Here is a 27761-nt window from a genome sequence, read left to right as displayed (position 1 = left end):
TTAGACGGTGGTGACCGTCAGCAGGGAGCTGGTACATAGCATGTCCTCCTGGTTGTTCAGCCTGTTCCCATGACTCAGCAGCTCCTCTACTGTCGTCCAGTCATCCAACAGTTTCCTGTTCCTCAGACGACTCAGCTTCCTTTGACTCAGCTCTAGAACCGTGTTGCACCTCCCTTCTGCAAAAGCTCCACCTCCTCTGCTGTCCAGCACTCCTCCATCTCCCATAGAGGCTCCTCCTCCAGCGATGGCTCCTCCCCTTATGATGGCATCTCGTATAGTCCCTCCTCTGGCCTGCAGCTGCTGCTGCCTCTGCTCACGGGCCAACAGGAAGTGTTCCCTTCTCTCCATTCGACTCCAGTACCGACCCATCAACATGTCGGTGTTGGTCTCCTCATCTGTGCTCATCCCACTGCGTTCATCCGCCAGCTGAGACGCCCGGTCTCTCAGGAGCTGGTTCCTGGAGATCCGTGAGGTTGGGTTGGGTTTAGAGTTTGGATTAAGTTTTGGCTGCAAACACGAACTGGGGTTAGGGCTTGAACACACAATCATGTGTCCTTTCTTTGCATCCCATCCAGGAGCAGAGCCAGCCCCCGTGTGGCCCTCCAGGGTGCTGTAGAGACCTCTGCCTCCCCCACCACCCTGGCATTGACGGATGGCCTGTTTCGGCCATGTGTCGTTGACGTCTCCAGCCTGAGGAGGGTGGACCAAACTCTGGAGGTGCTGTTGCTCTCTGGCTCGGCACCTCCCCAGCTCCTGCTGCCTCTCTCTGTCCATCTCCTCTTGAATCTGTGCCTCCCTCTCCCTCTCCAGCTCTTTCTCTTGCATTTGCCTTTTTTGTTCCAGTTCCCTCTCGATCTCTCTGTCCCTTTCTGCCACCAGTTGCTCAGGCATCAAGCCTCTTTCTTGTGAGTGCCACCAGTCATGGTGAGCGATCTGGGCATTAGGGTTGTTGTCGTAGCATCGCTCATGGGTGTTGGCACCCCTGATATGCCCCATAGCGGCGGGGTGTTGTTGTGGTGAGAGGGCCAGGCCTGTTGGGTGCGAAGCCAACACACCAGCCACTAGCTCACCTTCCTCTGGCAGGCCCGGTGGCAGGACGTTATGTGGTGGGACAGCTCCACAGTGGTGCAGGGTTGCTGCGCAGTAGGAGGGGGAAGCTGGGTGGCTGGCTCTACGGCGGTACTCCTGCGGAGGAGGGCGATGGTGCAGAGTTCGGCTTCTCCTCAGCATCCCCACTGAACCAGAGCTCTGGTGGTGCTGCTGCATGGGTACTAGTGGTCTCCGGTGGCTGGAGGGGGTGCTGCAGGTGGAGAGGATTGGGGCATTCATTCGTGAGGCTGCAGCATGGGCGTGGGAGGGGTTGAAGAGGGCTCCACTGCTGGAGCTGTGACGGTTCAGACAGGGCCGGTCAGCTTTATGGAACTGGACCGATGAAACCCTTGAAATACAAACAAACATAAAGTGAAGTCAACAAACAAACATATTTTCTTCTGTCAAACATTGTCAACAGGTGTCACAGATTGTTACCATGGAAACATGGTGTTGGGTGGCTAACTTTTTAGGTTTTGGATGAGTGTATTTTCAAAGCAAAAGCAGCCAAATGTTGTCTATACACCACTCAAACCTGAAACCAGCCTCAGATTGCTATGACATTTGATCTTCTATCTACACCTAGTCTGCCATTTTGCAGAGGCAGTTATTCTACCAGCTTCTACCTGAAAAGTCCGCGGGGTGGGATATCCATCATAGGCCCATCGTCCTCCTCCAGCTCGAGCTGCAGGCGCGGACACTGAGGCTGCATGGTCAGCGCCTCAGGGATGGCCTCCAGCAGCTCACGGTGGCTCTTGGGGCAGCTGTCGCGCCGCTCCCGCCTCTCGCAGGGTTCGCCTTGATGTTGCAGCCTGGCGTTGTACAGCCGCATTCGCTTCTCCAGCAGCCTCTGGAAGTGCCTGAACTCCCCGGTGCTCACGCTGTAGAAGCCCGAGTCGCTGAGCTCCGAGGAAATGAAGGACTCAGAGGAAGGAGAGCCGCCGCCTCCGAAGCCTCCACAACCCCCCGGGGCGAGGGCCCCATGTGGATGACAGTCCTCCAGGCCCCCCTCCTCAGTCTCCAGCCCAGAGAGGTCCCCCTGGTGGAGGGAGCCGTCAGTCCAGCCCAGACCGCTGTCCAGCTCATGGTGGAGGGGCAGGAAGCCCAGCGGCTTTTCCAGCATGAAATCCTCATCATCCGTCTGCAACAACAGGCATCCTCAGTCCCAAGATCATTTACACAGATACACACACCAAAACACGATAAATAACTTATCTGTGTGTGGGACCCCAGTATCTTCTGAGTGATGGCTAAATGTGTCTGTAGCAGTGAGAAACTGTCAAATACTGAAGGTTAGGTAGTGAGTGAGAGTCTTAGGCTGCATTCACACCGGATCAGGCGTTGCGGTGATTCGCCGCAGGGTTGTGCGGCGGTGTGGAGTGTCACTAATGGCCCATTGACTGTATGTCGATTAACGTCTTTTGTTCCCTCATGGCTGGGTTGTACAGCTCTGGATCGCTAGTTACGCAATTGGCCACCAAAGTCGTTGGGTTGTGTTTCTCCAAAAGTTAATCTGTTTCAACTTTTCCGAGTTTTTTTTTCGGCACCAAACTCACTACCCACATGCAAAATGAATGGGAGGACTGGCGTTTTTACCACTGGATCTGGGGAGAATGCAGCCTCAGTCTATTTCCTTATTCTTTCATCAATTATTTCCTTACCTAAATACTAATTTTGTTTCTGCTGTAATTTATTTAGGGAACATTTCTTGTATGACTGTTTGGACAACATTAAACATGCAGACATATTTGAGATTTCAGCCGATGCAGAAGAGATTTAAATCTTTAAAAAAAAGCTGAAAGCATATCATTAGACTTTTAACAAAATACAAAATTAAGGTTTTTGTAGAAAAGCGGTCAAAATTCTGTCTGATTATGTCTGAAAATCTGACCCTTATTCCTTCGACTCACTGGGGAAACCATGGTGCAACACAATAGGCAGAATGCACTGCCAAACCCTTTGCACATTAAGCATGGTGCGCTTTAGTCTTGAATCATGAGATTAATCTCCGCAGGATCACTGAAATACATTTGTCTGTGAAGTTGTAGCTATAGTCTTCTTCAAAGAGGATAATTTGAATGACAATAAATATTTGTTTTGATATTGATCAATCAATTTATATTGTTAGTGATATTTGTTTTTTTAAAGGTACACAGTGTAGTATTTGGTGGCATTTAGTGGTGTGGTTGCAGATTGCAACCAACTCAGTACCCCTCCGCTCACTCCTTCCTTTCCAAGACTGCTGTAACGTGAGCCACTCAGTGCAAAACCGTGGTAACGCCATTTGCCCCGCTCAGAGGCCATCCCTACCATAATAACACTACTTTAGGAACAACGGAAGTCAGACGGCGGCTGGTGGTACCACGGTTTTGCACTCTAGAGCTCACTTTACTTTTTTGGCCTTTAGGTAATTTAAAAACGCAAAAGGCTTTCTCGAGAGCCAGTGTTTGGGTTGTCTGTTCTGGGCCAATGTAGAAACATGGTGGAGCAACATGGCAGACTCTGTCTAGAGGACCCGCTCCCTATGTGGATATAAACGGCTCATTCGATGCTAACGAAAACACAACGATTCTTAGTTTCAGGTGATTATACACTAATAAAAACATAGTTATGAATATTAAATTTAATTTCTGATAATAGCTCCTCCGAAATGTTACACACTGTTCCTTTAAGATAGAGCGATAAAAAATGTTCTACTCAGAGCGAGAAAGGTTTCATTTTGGTACTGAAACTCTGCTTGGAAAATCTTGATTTGCACAGTTATTGAAAAATGACGATATGCAGCTATAAGATACACAGCACAGTTTTGTATACCTGACTGTGGCAGCCGTTGGGTTCTTCTAAGTTTGAATTGCAACATCCCATCAGGCAATTCTGTCCCTTGGGTCCACGAGCAGTCATTTCTGGATCCTGAGGGATTCATGATGTGAAACAAAAAAAACTGAGAAACAACACAAAGCTTCTGTATGTTTATGGGTTGTTCATGTATTACTTATTGCAGGAAGGCTTTGTTAAATCTGGACCAAACTGCCAGTGTAAAACATTGGAAATTGATTGTTGCTGAGGCCAGAGTGATATACAGTATTTTTTATGCAGATTGTTTCATTTAAATTGTAACATTTATATTCAGAGTGTGTTTCTTAGTGTCACCTGGTGGCCCATGTCCACAGTGTCGCGTGGAGAGCTGGACAGGTAGCTGTACCGTCCTCCTTCACAGTGATCTTGTGGAATAGACAGGTGGTTGTAATAATGTCTGAGACAGAAGACAAGAACACAGAATTAAGACGGTTTCAAGACTAAATCATTTTTTTAAATCCTGTGCAGAACTACAGTATATACTCCTTTTGTCCATCATTCCTATTGTCCATAATAACTTTATGCTCACTAAATTCACTACTGATTTCTAAGACATCAGGGTTTTTTAAACGTTGTACTGGTCCGTTCCTGGTTCACCTCTGACCTGGTGTACTTTTTATAGTTGTTTGCGTAAAGGACACACGCTGTTAGATACTGACTTTTTAAAAGATGTTTCAATCTCTAGGCATTCATCAGGTAACAATCTTTTCATTGTGGTTGTCCGCTAAATTTAATGTATCCAATGAGTCTGCAAACCAAACCATAATATAAAGTGATTAGTGATTCTCAGTTTAAAGTTTTTAAAGAAAAATTGCAAAAACAAAAACCAAGTTGTGGAAAAACAGAATTTTACTTGTATTGAAACGGTTCTAAACAGCAGCTAACAGCTCTCCATAGTCGTCAGACTTTTACTGAACTTTACAGATTCTCATCATATTGTCTTTGTGTTTACCTGTCCTGGTACGAGGGGCTGGAGGCGTTGAGCCCCGTCATCAGTGGGAGGGGCAGGTTGAGGTGCTGCAGGTTGAGAGGAAGGGTCTCCCACATTCCCCTGTCTGCCTCGGTGCCACACCCCCTCTGACCCTTGATCTGCATGGTGATTGGACGCTGACTTGCCGCCAGGATCCGCAGAGCATCCCGCTGGCTCAGGTTTGCAAGACTCCGCCCATTTACCTGAGACAAGCAGACAGAGGAAGAGAAGGGATGTGATGATGGCAAACACCTGCCTATTACCACATCCAGCTGACACAGAGCAAGATGACCACCCCGTTGGAGTCATGGTTGTGTCCACCTGATGAATGTAAGTTCACTCTCCTTTTAGCTCTGGTTTGGTCTCCACCAACTCCTGAGAAAAACATCTGAGTCTTTAGCTGTTAGATATTTCACTATCTTCACCAGATAGACGCCAACTTTACCAACCAACTTTACCAACCAACTTTACCAACCAACTTTACCAACCAACTTTATCAACCAACTTTACTGAACAAAACAGTAATGGGGTAAATGTAAGAAAATGTTTAAAACCAAAACTAGGAGCTTAAAGAGGCTAAAAAGCTCCTTAACGTTGCAGAGTTCTCTGTGGATTCATAACTACCAGAGACACATTAGCATTACTCATACTCAATTAAATGTTTATATAACGAGACTTGGTCAAAACCGAGTATATGTCTGGACCGTGTATGGTCAGTCTGTGAATTTGTGGATACATTTTTACACAAATAGTCAGTGGTCATGTCTATAATGTTAAATCCAGCAGTACATGTCCACCAGGTCTGGCGAGGACACTCGGGGACGCGCTGCTCCTCTCAACTGGCTGTTCAAGCGGTGACGTACCCTCTCGTGGAATGCATCTGATTGGTCCCTGGTTTGCTGCTTGCCGTTTCAAACAGGAAACAATTGTCTCAACAATCCACCAAAAACTACTTCTGAAAACATTTTATGCCAGAAATAATCTATGCCACTGCTGAATCTCGTTTCATTTTAGAACTACATCGCCTAGTTTGACGGCTTGGTCCAAGTTTCGTGAGCCGGACGCGTCACGCTGGACGGGCTCATTTGCATAAAGTTGAGGTTTTTTATCTTTATGCAAATACAGACCCTCTTCAACTCGCCGCAACACTCCCACCATACTCTGGGCGACTGCTTCTCCTGCTTTCCACAGAAAATGAATGGAGAGTGTAGACACGCCCTCCGCCACCAGAATAGAGGAGCACTTGTGCCCCCCCCCCCCGAAAACATAAACAAAGGACTGTTCCCGCCTTTTCATTTTGAAAGAGCAATGGCCAATGAGGAAACTCCAACACTCGGACGACCAATCGTGTAACTTCACCACTCAGTCACTCAGTGACAGACTTTTGCGTTTGTAGGGCTGGCCCTCTGTGGTCGAGCCAAAAACCAGCTAGGTTGAAAACTCAGTCTCCAGCTGTCCCTTTAATGTTTCCTGCTTATTCATTTGAAATGAGAACCCTGCAATAAGGTTTTAAATATTTACATGCGTCACATAAATGTTAACTGTGAAGGAAAAATGCATGAGCCTTCAGTTGACACAGAGCCTACATCACATTAATATGGTACATTATGTTTCATGTCTGGAAAAATAGTGGATATGTAGGCCATTTAGACATTCTAGCATATTGCAGAATAATACCATGTGTGCATTTTACTGCAGCACTTCTGAACAAGAAGCTTCTAGATTAAAATGAACTCCATAGTTTCATAGTAATCAGTGGAGCTTCATCATAGCTTCTGATTATGTCAAAGCATGTGATTATATTGAGAAAACCTGTTTTGATTAAAATCCCAAACTGAAAAAATGTATTGATACATTTTATGTTAATCATTTAACATCAAACAATTTACAAAATTATCAACAATGTTTTTTTATTTCGATGATGAACTGTGCAGCAGTACTCTGCCCGCTGAATGTGCATCCTGCAGCTTTAGCATCATTAGCAGTGGTAATGGTAAATGGACTTGCATTTATATAGCGCTTTTTCTAGTCTTCTGACCACTCAAAGCGCCTTACACTACATGTCAGCATTCACACATTCACATTGGTGGACGACCTGCTCTACCATCTAAGCCACAGTCGCCACAAGTAGTGTAAGCTAGGGTTGGTCAATGCCCAGTAAATATCCCACTTGCGAATTTTGAAGCTTTCACGTGTCTTAAAAAAGGCAGTTGCTAATCAGTGGCTAAATGAGACTACTAACCTTCATCATGCCGAACATTAGTCCGGTTTTAGCTCAGTGGTGGTGACGTTAAAGTCATGCGACTGTGGTGTAGTTGGTTTATAGCCTAGTTAGCTTTTCACTTCTGCCGATTGCATTCACACTTCAGAAATCATAAAAGCGGTGTTCATTTGTGGAGATTATCTTACTGAACAAAACTTGTAAGAATCATAAACGATTGTTTGCCAGGGAGCTTATTTTCTGCAATAATCCAAATTGCTAACTTCCGGGTTGGCCCACAAAAATATGTCATCCCTGCAGCACTCTCTGTTATAAATCAATGAGCAGGATGGATTTATGGCAACATTTACATTTTATATGATTTGCATCAGTTTAATTCACTGAATCCTAGATGACGTCTATGTATTACCTGCACCATCCATTTTACACATGTAGGTCAGTGTACTGGTCCTCCTCAACCTGTAAAAGCATAATGTCTTCTGTGGCTCTGGAGGAGCTTTATCAATAACCCTGGTGATGTCATAGTGATGTCATCAGGGTTACCTCAGCTTGGGCTTGAAGACTACAAATGCATAACGGAAAGCCTGCGTTATAAACCGGAGGTGTGGCGTTTTAAAGATGTGGCTGTTTACCAGGCAGGGAGGGTCTAATCACAAGACACTATCCAGTTGCATTATGGGAAATGTAGGATCCAGTGTTTTGGGAGATTGACCCCTACTTAGGACTAAAAATCACCATATCTCAGCCTCTGCTGCACCACTCTTTTTTTTATCTGTTTCTCGCAAGTCCAACAACTTTATGGAAGTGACAGGCAGAATCACTAGAGGAATGCTTTAATGCTGCCATCAACCATACCACAATCAAATTTTAGTCTGCATAGTGCCATTTTAACTGCACTTCTAGTCTCTCTCTTTTTTTTTTTTTACAGTGTGAACACACTACAGACTGAAAACTCTGAATTAGTCGACATTATGCAACTGGGTCACAAGACACAGCTCTGCCTGCAGACAGATGGTGGATTTATTCAAATATGACAAACAGTCGAATTTTGGGCGATTTAAATGAAATATGACAAATGTGAACATGATGTCCATGTTTCCGCTAAAGGGTTAACACCTACGAGCCAGCATCAGCCTCATCCTGCTTCACTCACACACGCGCACACACACTCACACACACTCACACACACATGCATCTCAGCAGCCATCGAATTAGACGCATGAACAGTATTGTTAACTCCAGCACATCACAACCATGAGTCACCTTCCGCTACATTCAAGCAGATACACACACACACACACGCGCACACACACACACACACACACACACAAACACACACACACACACACACACACACACACACACAGACACATACCACGAGCAGAGATGCACAAAATGGCACCTGTGTGTGGATACAGAGGACGGCAGCAGATGGAGATGACGAATATGAACCACATTCTTCCACACAACATGAAAATTCTATATATTCACAAAACAATGAGACATAAACTGTTTGAGATTTAAACACATAATTTAGGTTCATTTCTGCACACACACATGCAGAGTCCTGCAGAAATCATGAAATGATGCCATTTTGTATCTGCACACACACACACACGCACACACACAGAGAGAGAGAGGGAGACACACACACAAACCTGAACACCTTATACAGTCATAAAACACACACAGCATCATTTATAACATTGAGGCAGGTCTTTGGATGCTCACCGTTTGGTCTCCCATCCAAGGTCCAGAAAGCCAGCAGCCCATCGCCACGGCAACAGAGGACCACTGCCTTGGTTTCTGTGAAAATCAACGATGCTGCTGCTTCCTCCAGCAGATCGTCTCCTCCTCCTCCTCCTCCTCCTCCTTCTCCTCCTCACTCTCTCCGTCTATTTCTCCTCAGCGTGCCTTTCACTATCACTCTCTCCTCAGCATCTGTTCTCTCCTCACTATCCTCCTCCTCCCGTCTTCTTCTTTTCTTCTATATATCCGTCTTTCTTTCGTTTTTCATCTATTTCTTCAGCATCTCTATCCTCGCCCCTCCCCCTCCTTCACAGGTCCAGGTTTTAACATCCTGCACACACACACACACACACGCTCATGCATGCATGCAGCTCTGCAAACATAAAAATATGCGCAGGCTGACAGTGCGTTCAGAGATGGAGAGGGAAACACACACAGTCACACAGTGAGGATGGTGTCTGATTGGTGGCCTGTTAAGGGTCATCAGCCAATCAGATGTGGCGGTCTCCCTCTGGATGTCTTCCTCTCTGACTGAAACTCCTCATGAAGCCTCGATGTGTGCAGGAGGGAGCCTGTACTGCAGCGATACACACAGTAACAGAGGAAACACACCATCCATCTTCTAGCTGTTCATCCAGGATCCTCCAGCAGATGCTGCTCAAGGCATGCTGGGAGTTGTTGTCCCTCATGTCTACTAGAGGTCCTCTGCTTCAGATTGGGTCCAAAAGTTTGGAGTAATTCAGTCTGCACAAATTGATTAACAAATAAAGAGAGAGGCAAAATCTGGAAGGGACCCGAAGACAGCTAGACCTGATCCCAAGTAGACCTGATCCAATATGAGGGTGCTTTCTCACTGGCAGTTTCGTCCAGATCCGTTGTTCCAACTCCAGGTATGGACCAAGAAACTGTACCTGAGTTGATGTAAACTGCACTGAAACTAACACAATCTATTTGACTAGTAATGGGCAAACAAAGCCTGAAGCTTTGGGACTCACTTTCTGTTTATCCCGAAAAAAGATTTGAACCTTTGGGGGGCCTTGAACTCAGCGAGTACAGTGATAGAGCATCGGGGAATTAGTAGGAATTATAGCAGCTGTTAATAACTGAGGCAAAAGCCCTTCAACACATCGCTGATTTCAAAGTTTCAGTCTCATGAGTGTGCGATAAAAGTCTAATGAAACTATGTAGTTCATTTTAATGTATAATCTTGTCCAGAAGTGCTGCACTAAAATGCACATAGTATTGTGTAATATGCTGCAATGTCCAAATAGCCTGCATACCAACTATTTTTATATAGCTGTCACCGGGCGCGGAAGCATTATGTTTTCGGGTTGTCCGTCCGTCCGGTCCATAGAGTGCTCCAGGGATGATGTAAGTTAGCATCGCCCTGGTTCCCTCGACAAAACACCAATGGGATTTTTCCATTGGGTTTTGGATGATTGCAGAAAATAAGATCTGTGACAAACAAACGTTTATGATACTTATAGGTTTTGTTCAGTAAGATAATCTCCACAAATGAACACCACTTTTATGATTTCTGAAGTGTAAATGCAATCACCAGATGTAAAAAGCTAACGTTAGGCTATAAACGAACTACACTACGGTCGTATGAGCGTGAGTATACACAACGAGGCTGTAAAAGCGGACGAGTTGGCGTGATGGCGTTAAGTAGTGTCATTTAGCCACTTGTTAGCAACCGACATTTTTTAAGAGACATCAAGGCTTCAGAATTCACAAGTGGGATATTTACTGATGTATGTTATATCGTAGAATAAAACGTTAAAATCTCTTCAGCTTGTGTTTACCACAGACCGTAATTCAGGCATCTAACCTAAAACCCATTGAAAAAACCCATTGGCCTCCAGACGAGGGAACCGGAAGTGCTAAAATGCTAACTCATTTCCGGGTTTTAGGACTCATTCTTGTAGCACTCTATTCCCGGGAATGCGATATTTCAATATTTCAGGAATGCCTGGAGGGAATTTCTAAAAATTTGGCGCAAACGTCCACTTGGACTCAAGGATGAACTGATTTGATTTTGGTGGTCGAAGGTCAAGGTCACTGTGACACCACAAAACACGTATTTTAGACATACTAATTATGACAATTTCACATAAATGTCTAACAGGATAAAATTATGTAGTGATGACATTTTGGACAGACATGGATGTAAACTCCAATTTGACTGGTTGGCGGAGGCCTAAAACCAAGCGGCGGTAATTCTAGTTGGTAGACATGAAACACTAATGTACCATATTGGTGTGATGTAGGCACTGTGTCAACTGTGGGCTCATGCATTTTTCCTTCGCGGTTGACATTTATGTGACGCATGTAAATATTTAAAACCTTATTGCAGGGTTCTCATTTTAAATGAACCCGCTGGAAACATTAAAAAGACAGCTGGAGATTGAGTTTTGAAAGCCATTTTACGCTACCTGACTACAAAATCTCCTACAGACAGTTGTCATTTGAGCTGACAAAATCCATGGTCGTTGGCTAGAAGTGAGAAGCTGTTTTTCTTTATTGCTGTCTCAAATGAAGGACCTATTATTTCAGGTCCTTTCAGACATGCACCCCTTTAATCTGATGTCAGTTTCAACATGTTGGGCTCTTCAACACGGCACAAGTCTGAATTGAATACCATCAGATTAATGTAAAGGTTGCAGTAGCACAAGGTTACACATGATTTGCACGTGTTGTTCAGCCTTCTAAGATCACTTTAATAAATGCATTATCTCAACCTTCATCTCTAATGCACAAAGAAAAGTAAATCATTATAATAAACCATGAAATGCAATAAAAGAGACTATTTTAGGTCATTAAGGAGATTCTTTTCAGATCAGTTTGTCCCATTGCAGTGAGAGTTTACTACCACAGTAATTATCTAACCAGCACTCAGCCTGTGAAACAACAGAAAACACCCTTATTATAACGTTTTGAACTCACCAAAACGTAGCAACGGTAACACAGGAGGGCGGGGCTTAGCGAATGGTTGATTGATTGCATTCTCCAATTCTCAGGAGTTTGAACTCTCTAGTTAAATTTGCCTGTTTGAACTTGGTGACTCCCAGTTGAGAAAGGTTTTTCTCCATCTGTGAATATCACATCACAAGGGACATCCTGCCCATCTTAATGTGAACACAGCTCTCACTCAGATTAGACGACGGTCTGAGTCCCACTACAGTGCCTCCTGAGAGGACACAGCAGGAGAGGACAGTCAGAAATGTCTCAAATCCGCAATGGACCGAATCAGAAATATATGAGTGTTACAGCCGCTCCTCTGCTCTGCAGTAACACACACATACACATGTATGTAGGCTTCGTTTCCTCTGATTCACTCAGTGAACCTGCTTTGACGGTTTGGTTGTTATGGAAACCAACTTGCCTGCCAAATATGTGTATGTGTGTGTGTCACTTTGCTTATTCAATGAATTATCTTTTAAAGACACGAAGAGCTGAATTTGTGCAGAGGAGACCTGCAGGATACCGGTGATTCCGGTGATACTAGGTGCTGCAGATGTTCGTCATGATGGTGTGTGCGCGTGTGCGTGTGCGTGTGCGTGTCTTGCTGATGATGATGGGTGCATCTGGATGCCTGTCGCTGAGCTCTGCCATTTCTGTACTGAAGTACGGAGGCGTAGAGAGAGAGAGAGAGAGAGAGAGAGAGAGAGAGAGAGAGAGAGTAAGCATGTGTCAGTGTTACACACGCACACACACACACACACACACACACTGTAGAGCCTCAGCTGCGACACACAGACCTGTCTGTGTCTAAAAATGGAAAGCACACTTGCTGTTGCTGAGAAGCCACAAGAAGCTTCTATATGTGGAGAGTATGCATACAGGGATTCATATCGTCATCCATCAGCCTTTGACGTACAACGTATGGTTAAAAACTGTGGCCGCTAATCAGATTACCAACATGGCGGATGTTATAAGGGTGCAATTATTATTATTATCATTTAAATACATGTATGGTAATTGTCATTGGGAACGCAGGTACATGTCCCCCTCACTTTTCAAAATCCAACCATCGTATGGGGCATTGTGACTATGTAGTATGTGACCATGTTGCTATGGAGTTGTGGATATAGGAGTTTTGTCATCAGTGTGACGTTGCCAGGCAAACAGCAGAGACCCCAAGAAGGTACTGCACCTGGACAAAAAATAGTCCAGCACATAACCCCCTGTAAAACCACAGCATGTCATTTTTAATCTTTCAATTTTAAATTTTTACATTGCACATATTCTCTTTACTTCATACTGTGAACTTTTGCATATTCCTTTGTCAACGTTTTTGCACATTCCTGTATAAAACTGTATAGCTCTTTCATTTAAAAAACCTATATACATATTTATTCATATTTTTATTGTCAATTTTTAAAATGTATTTATGTTTCTTGACTGTTGCAAGCCGAGGTGGTTCAGGCATCTGGTAAGGATGCCCCCTGGGCGCCTCCCTAGGGAGGTGTTCCAGGCACAACCAACTGGGAGGAGGCCACAGGGAAGACCCAGGACTAGGTGGAGAGGTTATATCTCCACACTGGCCTGGGAACGCCTCGGGATCCCCCAGTCAGAGCTGGTTAATGTGGCCTGGGAAAGGGAAGTTTGGGGTCCCCTGCTGGAGCTGTTGCCCCCGCGACCCTACCCTGGATAAGCGGTTGAAGACACGATAATACCGTACGATAATACTTTATTGTCAGACAGGTCTGAAATTTGTTTTGCATCACAGCAGCTCCATTTGCAACATCACAGAAAGGACAAAGACAAGGAGCATGGATACATACATTTAAACATTACAATCACAGAAGATGAATATTCAGGGCCCTTCAACGTACATTTGATCTGGGATTAAGCTCCATATTTAGGTTTAGGATTGACTGGTGTACAAAAGAGTGCTTCAGTCTAACCTTATTAAATCATGGATGAAATCGTGGATGAAGTGAAGTGAAGTGAAGACTGTTGCAGTACTTTTTCACTTACATGTTTATTGTTATGCAACAAACTACCAAGGCAAATTCCTTGTATTTGAAACTTGAATCTGTCCTAAAGGTTTTCCCCCCGTCTCCAGTTTTTATGCTAAGATAAGCCATCCAACTGCTGGCTGTAGCCTATTATTTATCGCACAAGAGATAGATAGATAGATAGATAGATAGATAGATAGATAGATAGATAGATAGATAGATAGATAGTAACTTTATTGATCCAGAGGGAAATTCAAGTTTCCAAAATCACAGTTCCATAGTGCAAAACATGTTAGTAAAAAGGCAGTAAAAAAGTTAGTATTGCAAAGTACAAAGTACAAAAAAATATACCAGATATAAAAATACAAGAAGATGAAGAAAACTGTTAAAAGTGAATATAGTGCAGGGTAACAGCTGAGATGCACGACTATTAAAAATGTGAATATAGTGCAGAAGAGACTGTTAAAAATGAATATAGTGTAGGGTAACTCCAGTAGCTTAGTCTATGAAAGTGCACTGTGTGCATTATTATCTGTCCTGCACATGAGAGTGATACAAATCTTCTCATCTAACTCAAAAAACATTTCGCAAAATGTCGAACTGCTCCTTTAAAGACTCGAGCTCCTTTTTCTTTTTTTCTATCGCGCGTTTAGTTCAGTTTGTCTCAAACAGGGACCCGTACAGCAACCAGGCCAGCGCATGGTCGCCTCTGATTGGTCGGACTGTCACAGAGAGCAGCGCTCTGATCTGATTGGTCGGATTGTCAGAGAGAGCGCTGCTCTGATTGGTCGGATTGTCAGAGAGAGCGCTGCTCTGATTGGTCGGATCGTCAGAGAGAGCAGCGCTCTGATCTGATTGGTCGGATTGTCAGAGAGAGCGCTGCTCTGATTGGTCGGATTGTCAGAGAGAGCGCTGCTCTGATTGGTCGGATTGTCAGAGGCACCGAAGCGGGCGGAACAGCACACTTCTGTGCTACAACTTCATGTTTACTAGCCTTCTGGCCGCCGTTTAACTACTAATTTCACCGTTTAATGTAGTGCCATGGCTCCGTCTGAGGAACACCTCTAACGTCTTGTATCATGAAGTGTTAACTGACATGTAAATAGTGTTGTGACGGAGTGAGCTGCGTTATCTTCATCCTCTCAGCTAACTGCTAACAGGAGCTACACCAGGAGAGACCAGGTAACACAGATCAGTCAGAGGACTCCTGACAGCTAGTTCACTAGGAACTGGCTTGTTTAGAAGTTTAAGTTTAGCAGGAAACCCTCAGTCTTTGGTCGCTGTTGTATCAACCTCTTTAAAACTACAAAATACATGATGTTTTCATTGCTGCTGGTCATTTACTAGCTAAACTCAATGTTTAGATTGGGCTCCTTCCTTCCAGGCAGTGAGTTAGACACTGGTTTTAGTTCATCTCTATGAAAATGAACCTGCAATGGCTTGACACTAGAAGATGATGGATAACACAATATGAAGTACCAGAGACGGTCTGAAAAAAATGGTCCTAAAATTATATTTATGAGTCAAACAATTGTAAGCAGAAAGTAGGACTACTGATGTTAAAGAACAGTTAGTTAAAGAAGAGGGGACAGAAGTGATCATATGAAGTGATAACCATCTGTGGAGGTGCCATAAAAATGTTTGTATATGAATCAAATACACAAATAGCACTTTTTCTTAATTGTAAGAATATGAGCAAAGTCATGTTCTCACAGTTTTGACACAATTAAGACCAGATTTATACTCTTAAGTGGCTTTATGGATACTGAACCGATGCCAATATTTATCAAGCGTCTCAGAGTAGATGTATGAAGTTGCATCACTCTGTGAATGTTTTGCCAACCAGAACTGATTTTCTACTCTACTGACATACTTAATACATATGGACCTTCATGCTACACCAATAACATTGTAGACAGTTGTAACAGTTGTTTGTAGCTGGTTAACCTGCTCGTCCCTTTCCTCTTCTTCCCCCACAGCATGAACTGCCCCCCCACTAAGCGCCTTCGAGGCCTGAACCAGGATGTAGTGACGGCGGTGGCCTTTGACGACCCGTTTGACGATGACGAGGACTTCACGCAGGACGACTTAGATGAGATTGACGTCATTGCCTCGCAGGCCATCACCTCGGCTGCTGCACCTGGGCTTGGGTCTAAACCAAGAACCAAACCGATGGAGTTGGCCTGCGGGTCCACCTGGCCGACGTCTACAGGGCAGAGCGAATCTGTGAGCAGAGCCACAACCAGTCAGAGCAGAGAGAACACGTTTGGATTCAGCAGCGGCAGCAGAGGGAATGCTGGGATACCAAGCAGAGAGCCTCTCGGTGAGTTCAGAGCAGAACTGATCGTTGAAAGTTTAACTGCGTTGTCATTTGTCCTTTAAATTCCTGCTGGCCATTTTCCAAATAATTCATCAGTTAGTGTTTGGGAAGCAACAGTTTTTTTTTTGTCAAAGTAATGTTACTGTTGTAAACTAAAGTAACAGTGAAAATAAGCCATGAGAGTTGAAGGTGAAAATGTTTCACCTTCAATGAAAATTAGTGAGTCGTATGAATCCTTAAATGTAGAGAAAATCCAGAGAGCATTAAGGAGAGCTTGCAGAAAAACACTCACAAACTGATTGAGTGATCAATTGCTGTGTGTTGTCACAGTAAACAACACACGCTGTCAGCTGGGGAACTTGGACATATTTCTGCATTTTTGTGTTGACAAAGCTCTGTTGTTTTGTGTGTTCAGGTAACAGGCAGCAGCGGTTTGGGTCGGACAAAGAAGACTCCTACAGTCTGCTGGAGAATCAGCATGCAGAGCTAAAGAGGAAGGTAAGACTCACTGGTTTCTCTCTTTATACAACTTTTAAAAAACATCCAACAGACACAAGATCAGCATGGCAGGTTTAGAAAAAGCAGCTGTTGCAAAACATACTGCAGGATCAGCACAGTGAACTAAACGACATAATCAGAGCAGAGAGCTATAACGGGGCATTCAATATTGCATTGGCATGTGAGATTATAGCTTGAATATGTTGTCATTTCTAAGTTTTCTGTGACTTCATATTTTTGTTAAACAGGGCTCTTAAGATAGGATAAAACTTTATTCATCCCAAGGGAAATTGCTGTGCAGCAGTTGCAATAAAATAAGAATAATAACAATAACTTGTGAAGTGGTTTTAATTCACTGAGAGACACAAACCAGTAACAAAACACTAAATTATAAACGAAACAGGAGACAGTTCAATATACAAAACACTGGTGTTATGTTCTCTCTTTATTTGTTAGTATATCTTTACTAACACAATCATTTTTCCTTTTTGATATTGCGCTGCATGTTTATACTTTAAAACATTGTTTATCTCATGTTCTTCTTTTGGGTGATGTTGTAACAACTGTCCAGGGGCTTCAAATGAACAATAGCCTCGTGGCTAACTCTGGCACATTTACAGCAATTAATGTGCACTTGCTCTGTAAATCCCTTCTAAAGCAGATGAGATTTACTATCAGTGTGGTTTAATATCAAATACAGCGAGTGACTTCTTGTACCAGTTTGAGAACAGACTCTAAATATAAATGTGTCCCGGTGAATGTGCATGTTATTAGCTGAAGGAGGTGGAGGAGGAGATTGTGTTGAAGAGCGGGGAGATCCGGGTCCTGAGGGACTCTCTGAAAGGAGCTCAGCAGGAGAAGGACACCCAGAGGCAGAAGCAGATCCAGCTGGAGACCCAGAAACAGAGAGAGCACAGCGACAGGGAGAAGGAGCTCAACAGGAAGGTGAGCAGTTGAAACACACACACACACATATAACAGTACATGTAATTCTCAGAATAACACTATAATGCCATGTTCTCTATGTTCAGGTTCAGTCTTTGCAGTCAGAGCTGCAGTTTAAAGAAGCAGAGATCAATGACATAAAGACCAAACTGCGCAGTTCAGACAAAACCAAGACGGCCTCTCCACTACCTCGAAACAGGTCAGTCATCATCAATAATACTGTTTTATATCATTGTAAACTGAATGTCTTTGAGTTTGCACTCACCGGACACTTTATTAGGTACACTTTGCCAGCACCAGGTTGAACCCCCTTTGCCTTCAGAACTGCCTTAATTCTTTGTGGTATCAGCCCTTTCACACACAGAGTCCACCTTACTGCTGTAAAGAATGTTTTAATTTTGACCCTCTCTGTGATTGAGTTTGACAGCCCTGCTATACAGTATATATAATGTATAGTATATATAGAGAAAACTAGAGCTAGACCTAAAGGAAATGTCTGGTAATTTGTCAGGGGGTCAAAGGTCACACTGAAGAGGAACAGTTGCAGCTGTGACTCCACAATGAAGACGTACGACTGACCAACGTCAGCGTTTTAAATTGACTCATCACACCGAGTCTGAATGATTGATAGTCATCCGCTCACCTCAAATCTGACTGGCTGCTCTCTCTTGCTCTCAGTCCTAAAGTGCTGAGCTCTCTCGCCCAATTGCATCATGGGAGCGGCAGCAGCTCCTCCTCTCCAATAGGAAATGGCTTCATCACCAAGGAGACGTTTGGAGCCCACTTCCCATCCAGAACGACGCCGGCAAAGACACGGAGAGATGGTGGGTCCCATGATGAAGGTTATGACAGTTGTGGTGGTAAAACAGTTTTTTTTTTATGAGGACCACCGAATTTTGAGTGTGTTTGTGTGTGTCTGTTCAAACAGACAGAGGAGCGTCCAGCAGCAGATCTGGTGACAAACAGGAAGTGTCTCGCCCAGACCCCTTCCTGTCCGTCAGACCTGCACACCTGCAGCACCAAGGTCAGTCTGCAGTGCTGCTTCGTAAGAGTTAATGGAAATAAATAACCTGCAACACAGTTAAATTAAAATCTCTTCCTGACAGGTTTCTAATTTTTGAACTAGTCAGCCTAAATAATGAAGTCATTAGACTCTCAGTCCACTCATACTTGAAGAACTTGGAATAACATGCGTGCGTGCGTGTTGCTGTGTTGTCCTCCAGGTGGCGTCCTACTGGGTTTGTTGCTGCAGCAGCCTTTGTCTCCCAGCAGCCTCGGCCTGTCTCACCTGCTGTCTATGAGTCTGACTGACATCCACCTCACATCCAGGTAAACACCCAGCACTGTAACCATGACAACATGGGAAGTTATGTTTGTAATACAGCGCTACAGTAGTTAGAGCAGGGTTTACGCTAGCCTTTTTCTTTTTTTTGACCAATATGCCCATTAATATTCCAGACTTCCGGCCATATACAACAACTAGGTGACATATGTTTTAAATAGCCATATAATAACTTACATTTAAACAGTAATAAACACAAACGCCATGATCTAAGTTCCAACAAATGTATGAAAAAGCATCCCCTCCGCCTCTCTCATTATCACGACTGAAGTGATAATATTTTTTTTCAAGTTAAGTTAAATGTACTGTTTGTAACTTCTTACATGTATAAATCATTACGCTATTATTATTGATATTGTGGTTTTAGCTGACGTGTGTCTCCTCACTGTTTTGACCAATGCTTGTTCACAGCGAGCAACAGGACGCTGACCTTCGTTAGTAGTTCCCATTGCAGCTCAAGCACAAAGGAGATGAGCTGTTATAAAAGACTAACTGATGTGGCGTTGTTTTGTGTGTTGTATGTTATGATTTCAGCGGGCTGTCTGCAGGTATTCTGCTCCACTCTGATGCTGCCGCCAGCGGCCGTGGAGGCGGAGCACCCAGAGCTGCTTTGAGTCCGGTCCAGAGTCTGGCTGTAACTGGACTCAACATGCTGAGTCAGAACCGACCAGCAGCTGCAGCCAGCAGCAGAAACAAAAGGTTGACTGACTGACTCTGTTGAAACTTTACTTAACTTTGATATCTGCTGCTCACTGAAGAATCACACAGTTAAAGCTGAACAGTTCTGTGGACAGCAGAGCCCTCTTCTGGCCAAATGATGCAACAGCAACACGGAAATGACCACATGAGTCCATGTCTTCATGTAGATACAAAATATCAGCACATTCAGCCTATAAGGCCAGTACACCACTGAGAATTACTCTTTCACTATATTTAAAATACTCTGTGTCTTTACACAGACTCAACACCTTAAAATCAACAAGATAAGATAAACCGGTGGGTGTTTTAAGGTCTGATGACAACGATGCCACAAGTTTTTTATTTGCATTTTTATACTGAACATTTTTAAAATCTATTCACCATTTAAAAAAAAAAAAAAAAAAAACACTAGGCAACATTTCCAAAAACAATATTTTTATGTACACATTAAAACTTAAGAAGTAAGCAATATAGGCAATACCTTTTAGAAAGGTTTGACAACCACTGATACAGATTTAGAGTGATTTTGGGCAACTAACATTCATCTAAGCAAAAAAAGAATTGTAATATCTAAATTGTTTTGTTCGTGTTTCTGTGTAGGTCGTGTCCTGGAGCTGTCCTCCTCCTCCCTCTGTTGGACCTTCACTTGTCTCGGCTCTGCCAGGCTCGGGACTCCCTCCGCTCCACCTCCGCTGGGAGCAGTGGTTCAAACTCTGCTGCTGCAGGCAGTGCTGCTGGACTGGAGGAGGCTGGTTTGACTGGTTTCAGTGTGGAGGACATTGGTTTGGCTGCTCTGAGGCTCCTCTACCTGGTGCTGGCCCACAGCGACGAGGTGATGATGACACAACAGTAGCAATACAGACACCTGTAATGACCCAGCCAACGTCATACTTACTAACCGGATGGCACATCTCAAGGTTTCATCCTGATATATAGACGTCCAAATCAGAGAAATATCATGTTCACTCTGTTAATTACAACACTGCGAAATGACATCCTTGTTTGCATCTGTAGCTTCTTTTTCATTTATGATTTAGGCTTCGTCGACCCACTATAAGTGTCTTTCCGTGTTGAAATTACATTTGACACCTGACATCACTGCTTCATTTTCACTCCCAGGTGGTGGAGGCTGTGTTGTCGAAGGAGAGTCAGAGCAGAGTTACAGAAATAAAGGTACAAACAGAAACACACCGATGGACACACACCACTGCCACTTACAACTTGTACATGTTGTATTTAACTTTATTAACTTTCCCTCCTCACCTTCATTAAAGCTGCAGTCGGTAACTTTGAACAAATATGATTAAAAAAAGTAATTTTTAGGGTTTTCAATCGATTAAAATATTTAATCACGATTAATAAAAAAAAATTTTATCTGTTCAGAACGTACCGTAAAGGGAGATTTGTCAAGTATTTAACATGGGAGTGGGAAAATATGTGTTAATTTGCGTTAACTTTGACAGCCCTAGTTATTTTTATACGGCTAAACAGTTACTAAAACATGTTTCTGAAAACATTTGAGGAGAGAGATTCATATTTAATCAGCGCTGTCTAGTTTCACTGGAGTTCACGAGATTCATGAGCAGTGATTTACAGCTGCTTTAGAGACTACTCAGCTCTGATTGGTTGTTTTTGTTCAGGCGTGGTGAGATCTTGCAGATGCCATTAGGAGCACTAGGAGGACACAGAGGAACGTGATTTATTCACAGATTATCTGTCTCATATCAGGATACGTGTCAGGATATAGTGACAGTTTTATAAAAATAACTTTTCATCATATGTAATCAAAGTTCCCGACTGCAGCTGTAAAGTAAAGAAGGGTAATATTGAAATATCAACTTTGCGATATGAAACTACATGTTGTTTGTGTTTATCATAATAACATGATGATCTTAACCCTCCTAGACAGAGATTTGTCTCTTAAATTTCCCCCTCCAAACCATTTAATGAAATCCTCCTCCCTCCCTCTGGTCTTAGACTGAACACGCCGCTGCAGGTGTGGGTCTGTGCTCCCAGAATGCCTTGCTGCAGTCAGTGTTGAGGCTGTGTGAAGCGGGGCTAGGCGGCGGCTCGCAGAATGAGGAGGTTGTCCTCAATGCCGTGAAGACTCTGCGTGTCCTCATTGAGAGGACGCCACACACTCATGCCGACAGGTACACACACACACACACACACACTGCAGACAGGCACCCTTACCAAGAAGCAGCAGTAATGGGGTCAAAGGTCACAGTGGATCGTATTGTTTTTCTATATGATTGTATATGGTCATCCGATTTTAATTGAAATTTGAGTGAAGTGATCTGATAATAATGTGACAACAGATTTTTGCAAATAAGAGATTTGTTCAATAAAATATAATAAAACATAAAACTCAATGGATGCACGTGAATTTAGCTTTTGTTTGAAAACTTGATTGAAAGGCATTACACATGGATATTGAGATTGAACATAAAAATCCTGCTTCTGCTTCAATCATCCTGTCTGAAAGAAACCATTTAGAAAATTGGACTTTCTGAGAAACTACAAAAATGTATTTTTCGTCCGTGACCTAAAGTCAGGACATGGATACAATTTTAAAAAGCAATTTGATTTTCAAGTTTAGGTTGCGACGTTGTCGTAATTTTTTTTTTTAAATACCAAAATAAGAAAGTTTGTGAGAGCTGCAGGAGGCGATGAAGGTGAAACGTCACTCTGAAACACCCTTTAGCACACTTTCTCTTCTTTTTTTTTCCAATCCTCCAATTACATTGCAAAGTATACAGGATTATAAACACCCACACATGATGCAACACACACCTGGGATGAATACTGCTGGAGGTAGAGGAGTGGCTGAGCAGGGAGTGTGCGTAGGTTTACAGCTTTTCCACTGACTGCCAATTATGTAATATCTTACTGTAAATTGCCTGCAGTGATTTCCAGTCACTGTGGTGACGTAACGGAGAGTAGAAATAACTGACGAAATGTGAATTCTTTTGTCTGACTAAAAGACACCCAAAGAAGCCCCCCTCTCTATGTTTAGTTTTTACTGCAGAAATGACTAAAATGATGAATTGATCAGTGTTGACAAGTGATTTATTAGTTTACACCGGTCACACCTGTCTCTCTCTCTGTCTCTCTCTCAGGTTGCAGTGTGTGTTGCAGGTGGTGTGTGTGTGTTTGTCAGCAGACTGCAGGTTGCAGACAGTATCGGGGAGTGTGTCAGTCCTAACGTCCATGTCCGACCACCAGACACTGGCTCAGCAGCTCTGCTCTCAGCACGGTGAGTCACCACCACCCACTGACACAGCACTGTTTCTGCAGTGACTTTTACTTATCTGAAGCCACATTTTGCTTCAAATATTCACTCCATTGTTTCACCCCTTAAAACTCTGCCGGCGGGCCCGGCTGCTATTCTCTTTCAGAGGTTGTAGCTGGTTCAGTTTTCAAGCTAGAGTGAAAATACTGGTATCATATGAAACTACAAAAACCTAAGGAATCCATTGGTTTCATGTCATGCTAGCTTGTTGGGATCGCTAAAGAACGCTACAAAGTTACGCTAAATTTTGGTGAGGAAAAACTGGCACGGCAATTTTCTCATCTCAAATTATGTGACTGAAAATAGGTTCTATGGGTACCCTCCGTCTCCTCTTTACAGACATGCCCACTCTATGATAATCACATGCTGTTTTTTGACTGCAGTATAAATGCGCTATTTTAACCTATACGAAAAGGGTGTATTTGAATATTTCTGCATACCAGGGTCCCTAAACAGTCTTGGAATTACATAAATTGGGTATCACTGTAAAGCTGAGACTCTTGTGGATTCATTGAGCCCAACTGTATTCATGTGTGATGATGTTAGTCCCCGTAGGAGCCATTTCATTGTAGTGAGACCATTTTTTTAAACGTGACCTCACTGTATAAAATGACCTGTGGTGACCTGTAGGATAATCACAGCCTCATGAAACTTTACAGCCATAAACTAGAGACCTAGGGCATTCAGAGGATGGATGGCTTTCCTAGGTAGACTGACAACAAGGGGGTTTCTGAGCCGTTTCCAGAACAGAAGTGCTCGCCATCCAATTGGTTTGAATAAACCTCACTGCAGCCGTGCTTGATTTTTTTGTTGTTTTCTTTAGACCCGTGTATTTTTCTGAAGTTGTTCCAGTTCATCAGAGCCAGACCAGACAACCAGGCAACACACACAGACTGGATTCTGCTGGACCTGCAGGTAACACACACACACACACACACACACACACACACACACACACACACACACACACACACACACTGCAGAGACATACTGATGAATAACAGCACAGACTTACTGTATGTTTCAAACAATGTCTAAAGTCAAAAAGGTTTCTACCTGTTCTGAATCTCTGCACGTCCGTAGCCTCCCTGATCTCTCTCCATCAACTCTGTGTCTTTTGTGTGTCTTTGTAGTTTCCACGCCATGAATTGTTCAAATGGGGATAATGGCTCGTGGTCTTGCACTCTGTTGTTCACATGAAAAGTCAATGAAAAAACAGAGATGGTCAAACCCTGACTACTTTCAGACCTGCACATACCTGGTCAATCACTGCGTAAACAACACCTACAGCAGCAGAGAATTGGCTGACAGTGGAGGGTCATCAGTTGATCTAATTCACTTGTGCTTGAGGCTATAACAGCTGGCCCGTGTGCTTATTCCCTCTCTTCCTTCAGCTGCTTTGATTTTTCACCATCCAACACTTTCTCAGCACATACTGTATGCCACACATCCATGCATTGCTTCGATTGCTGATTTCCATATCATATTGTTTTATTGTTAGTTTGAACCAATTTAATGTATTAAACGTATCTCTTGCATGGACTCCCTTCTTGTCATATGCCGCTGCTATTATTTGAACACGGCTTTTATTTGATCATTTACAGTACGTCTATTTGTTGTTTTTGTGTCTCAGGTGGTTCGTTTGCTGAGCAGACTGATGACTCAGAGAGCAGAGAGCTGGACCGCCAGCCAGCACAGCACCTGTCAGTGTTACACTGAGGTAAAACTCTCTGACCCTCTCTTTATATAGTGACTCTAAACGTTGTGCTGCACCTCTCTACACAAGCCTCTTACCTCGCTCTCTCTCTCTCTCTCTCAGTTGGTTCAGACAGTGGTGATTGTTTTCCATCGTCAGTGGTTGGATCTTCGTGGTTCTCAGGATCCGACGGACTCAACAGGTCAGTCATATATCAGATATAAAGACTGTAGATAATCACCGCTCCGTCCCTAAAACTGTTCATGTGACTCAACAAACTGTCTCTAAAACCGTCGATTTCCACTCAGAGGTTGTTGTTTTTTTTGCTTTCCTTCAGACTTGGCCCCGCCCTCGCAGAAGTGCCCGGGCCCCTCGTTGCCATGGTGGCGCAGCTCGGCAGCGTCTCTGCTCAGAGAGTGTCTGCTGCTGCTGCACTGGCTGCTGCTGCATCACGGCGGCTTCTCAGAGAGCTGCAGGCCGCTGCTGCACATGTATGACCAGGTGATCCCCGCCGTACGAGACACGCTGAAGAAGATCCCCGAGCTGAGCGAGAGCGAGGGTACACACGCACTCACACACATATACAGTACATATATGTACTCTCTCACAATGTTTTGTGAAGGTAAATGCTGAAAAAAATGTTCTTGGAAAAGTAGATCCAAGAGTAAAAGAGTATCCAACTACTATGCACCATGGACAGCTAGCAGTCTGCAGGTTTTCATTTCAACCCATGTAACCCTGAAGCCTTTTCTCCTGTAAAAGTAAAACATACTTCCGTTAAAGTAGAACATTAATCCCACATTCGTGGAGCTTGTCTATCGGTTTCGTATCTCCTGTCATGCTCTTGAAGCGGTCAGATATTAAAACTAGCAGTTAGCTTTTTCTTAGACTAATAAACTGTCTGTTTGAGCTCTTCATCATGACGATATGTGACGGCGGTAATTCTTGGCCGGTTGACAGATGATTTGATGAAAACACGGCAGGAGATGCTGTCGACTAATTTTTCAGTTAACTTCGTCCAACTCCTCTCTTTTGTTATGATGCGCTGCGGCATGGAAGAAGACCGGGTGCCGTAACTGTTGCTCCCGGTTGCCAGTTGGTACCGGTGCTAACATATACATAAAACAATGTTAGAATGTTGACAATTGTCCTGTCTTCTTCAAATCAATCAATCGATTTAGCTTTATTTGTCACATGAAACCGTACAAGGTAACGTAAGCTCCTTCAATTTGTACTTTTGGCCACTCAGAACTCTGAAGTAGACAGACTCATGTTTTCTCCGCTTCCTATTTCCTGTCTGTCAGAGCTGGCGTTGGAGGAGATCTGCCGCTCGGAGGGCGACGACACTGATGACATGGACACTGACACTGGCTCCTGATTGGCTGCTGCCACTGACTCCACCAGGGACCAGTGAGCAGACATGAGGGACAGTTTACTGACTGTTGATTGGATATTTCAGACTGAGACGAGGACAGAACAGAGTCTGAAGTGGATGTTGGAGACAAATGAAGGATTGTCGAAAAGTCAGATGTCTGACTGAAGTGACAGTCAAAGGATTTATTCTGCTGTCTGATGCGATTTCATAATAAAACATGAATGTGAGACAAACTGCTGCGACTGCAGTTCTGTATGTTGCTTCTTTCCTTCTTAATGTCTGTACTCTTCTTTAACAGTTGGGCTGCTGTTACTTCTCTCTGTGGTTTATTCCTTTATTTAATACATTCAATGTTTTACACTGGATACTAGGTCTGGATGTGGTCCCACATTCAATACCAATTCCTAACACTACTTTTATTACTGCTTTATACTATTGCCTTATAAAAAAAAATTAAATAACCCACTTTTATATAACAAAAATATTCTGAGGCATTTACTCTTTGATGGGTATTGTTAGGATTTCATCAGTACCGATGCTGCTTATCAGTTCCTTTTGATTACTGTGAAAGAAAAAGAAGGAGTTAAGGAAAGACTGAACATAAATCACTGCTGGTAGAGAGGAAAGGCTGCCTGGTCTTAATGTCTTTTGCATGATCATCAAAGGAATGGATCAACATGAAATTTGTTCTGATATTTTTGATTCGCTTTTTGCCTATAGAGTTAGACGATATGATCGCTCTCATATCCGTCCATTAAAGCTTCAATAGGCAGAATAATTTTTGGCATCATTGGGCAAAAATTCCACAATAACCTTTCAGCATATTGTGATTCAAGTGTTCTGAGAGAAAACTAGACTTCTGCTCCTCCTCATGGCTCTGTTTTCAGGCTTTAGAACATTTAGCCCGTGACGGGAGACTTTGACCAATCACAGGTCATTTCAGAGAGAGAGCGTTCCTATTGGCTGAACATCCTTAGACAATGAATGGAAGGTTGATTTTGTGGATCCACAGAATGTTTGTTTTATTTTTTTATACTTTAATGAGCTTTATTCTACTGTGGTGTTGTCAGTTGTGAAACAGAAAATGTTCCCATATACTCAGAGCATTCCCCTGAGTGCTCTGTGTCATATAGAACATCTCCATGGAGCTGTTACAGATGTTATACCCTATGGCATTACAAATTTGAGTTTAACACTCTAGTTTTTGGATTTCGGGGAGATTTGTTCATGTTTGCTATTATTTTTCGGACTGTCTTAGACCATAGGAATAACTTGAATTTAGAAAATGGACTTAGTTCCCCTGTAAAGAGACCATGAAGTAAACATTTAAAGTACAACTGTGGAATTATGGAACACAATAGAGAGACTTAATTGTTGTTGTGTACACCGAATAACAAATATAATAATATAATACATTTTTATTCATCCTTTTATTTTATTATTTTATTATTTTATTTTTCTATATCATTTTAATTATTTTCCAGACATGTTTATCCAGTAATTCATTATAACTGTTAGCCATGATGAGATAATATAATTACTAATTACTGCATTTCATGATTTTTTTATTTTTTATTTTGTTCATCAGTTTATAATTTGCATTTACAATACTTTAGATTTTATCCCTCTGCAGCTCAATATGGTGGAGATCTTTTTTCTCCAATCAGACACCTCCATCAGGCCTTTTTAGTTAAAGGTTCTCTATGCGATATCCAGAACATTAATATAGCAGCAAACATCTA

General features: G+C 43.1%; 2 protein-coding genes across 4 annotated transcripts; one reads left to right on the top strand and one right to left on the bottom strand.

Annotated features, from left to right (window-relative positions):
- On the bottom strand, positions 1-9074 carry LOC141769647 (uncharacterized). Its single transcript, XM_074638943.1, has 6 exons — positions 8868-9074; positions 4898-5118; positions 4240-4342; positions 3904-3999; positions 1716-2230; positions 1-1438 (listed from the first exon to the last, which is right to left on the bottom strand). Exons 1-6 carry the CDS (start codon positions 8907-8909, stop codon positions 1-3), a joined length of 2415 nt encoding a protein of 804 aa, XP_074495044.1. The 5' UTR covers positions 8910-9074.
- On the top strand, positions 4920-26252 carry atrip (ATR interacting protein). 3 transcript variants are annotated; one of them, XM_074638965.1, is made up of 18 exons: positions 4920-5245; positions 15829-16172; positions 16585-16667; positions 17442-17612; positions 17699-17811; positions 18291-18436; positions 18538-18636; positions 18836-18941; positions 19489-19653; positions 20254-20485; positions 20773-20826; positions 21631-21806; positions 22776-22912; positions 23772-23863; positions 24582-24668; positions 24768-24846; positions 24982-25203; positions 25949-26252. In XM_074638965.1, the coding sequence occupies exons 2-18, from the start codon at positions 15830-15832 to the stop codon at positions 26020-26022; spliced, it is 2379 nt and encodes a 792-aa protein (XP_074495066.1). In that variant the 5' UTR covers positions 4920-5245; position 15829; the 3' UTR covers positions 26023-26252. The 3 variants fall into 3 exon arrangements, with proteins under 3 accessions (XP_074495066.1, XP_074495076.1, XP_074495056.1); XM_074638975.1 differs by lacking the exon at positions 4920-5245 and adding an exon at positions 14761-15031 and having other exon boundaries at positions 18541-18636; XM_074638955.1 differs by lacking the exon at positions 4920-5245 and adding an exon at positions 14761-15031.
- Positions 26253-27761: the final 1509 nt, after the last annotated feature.

Source organism: Sebastes fasciatus, chromosome 1, assembly GCF_043250625.1.
Source record: "Sebastes fasciatus isolate fSebFas1 chromosome 1, fSebFas1.pri, whole genome shotgun sequence".
Taxonomy (NCBI): domain Eukaryota; kingdom Metazoa; phylum Chordata; class Actinopteri; order Perciformes; family Sebastidae; genus Sebastes; species Sebastes fasciatus.
The sequence above is the reverse complement of the archived record's forward strand: the minus strand, read 5'-3'. Positions and strand labels throughout refer to the sequence as shown.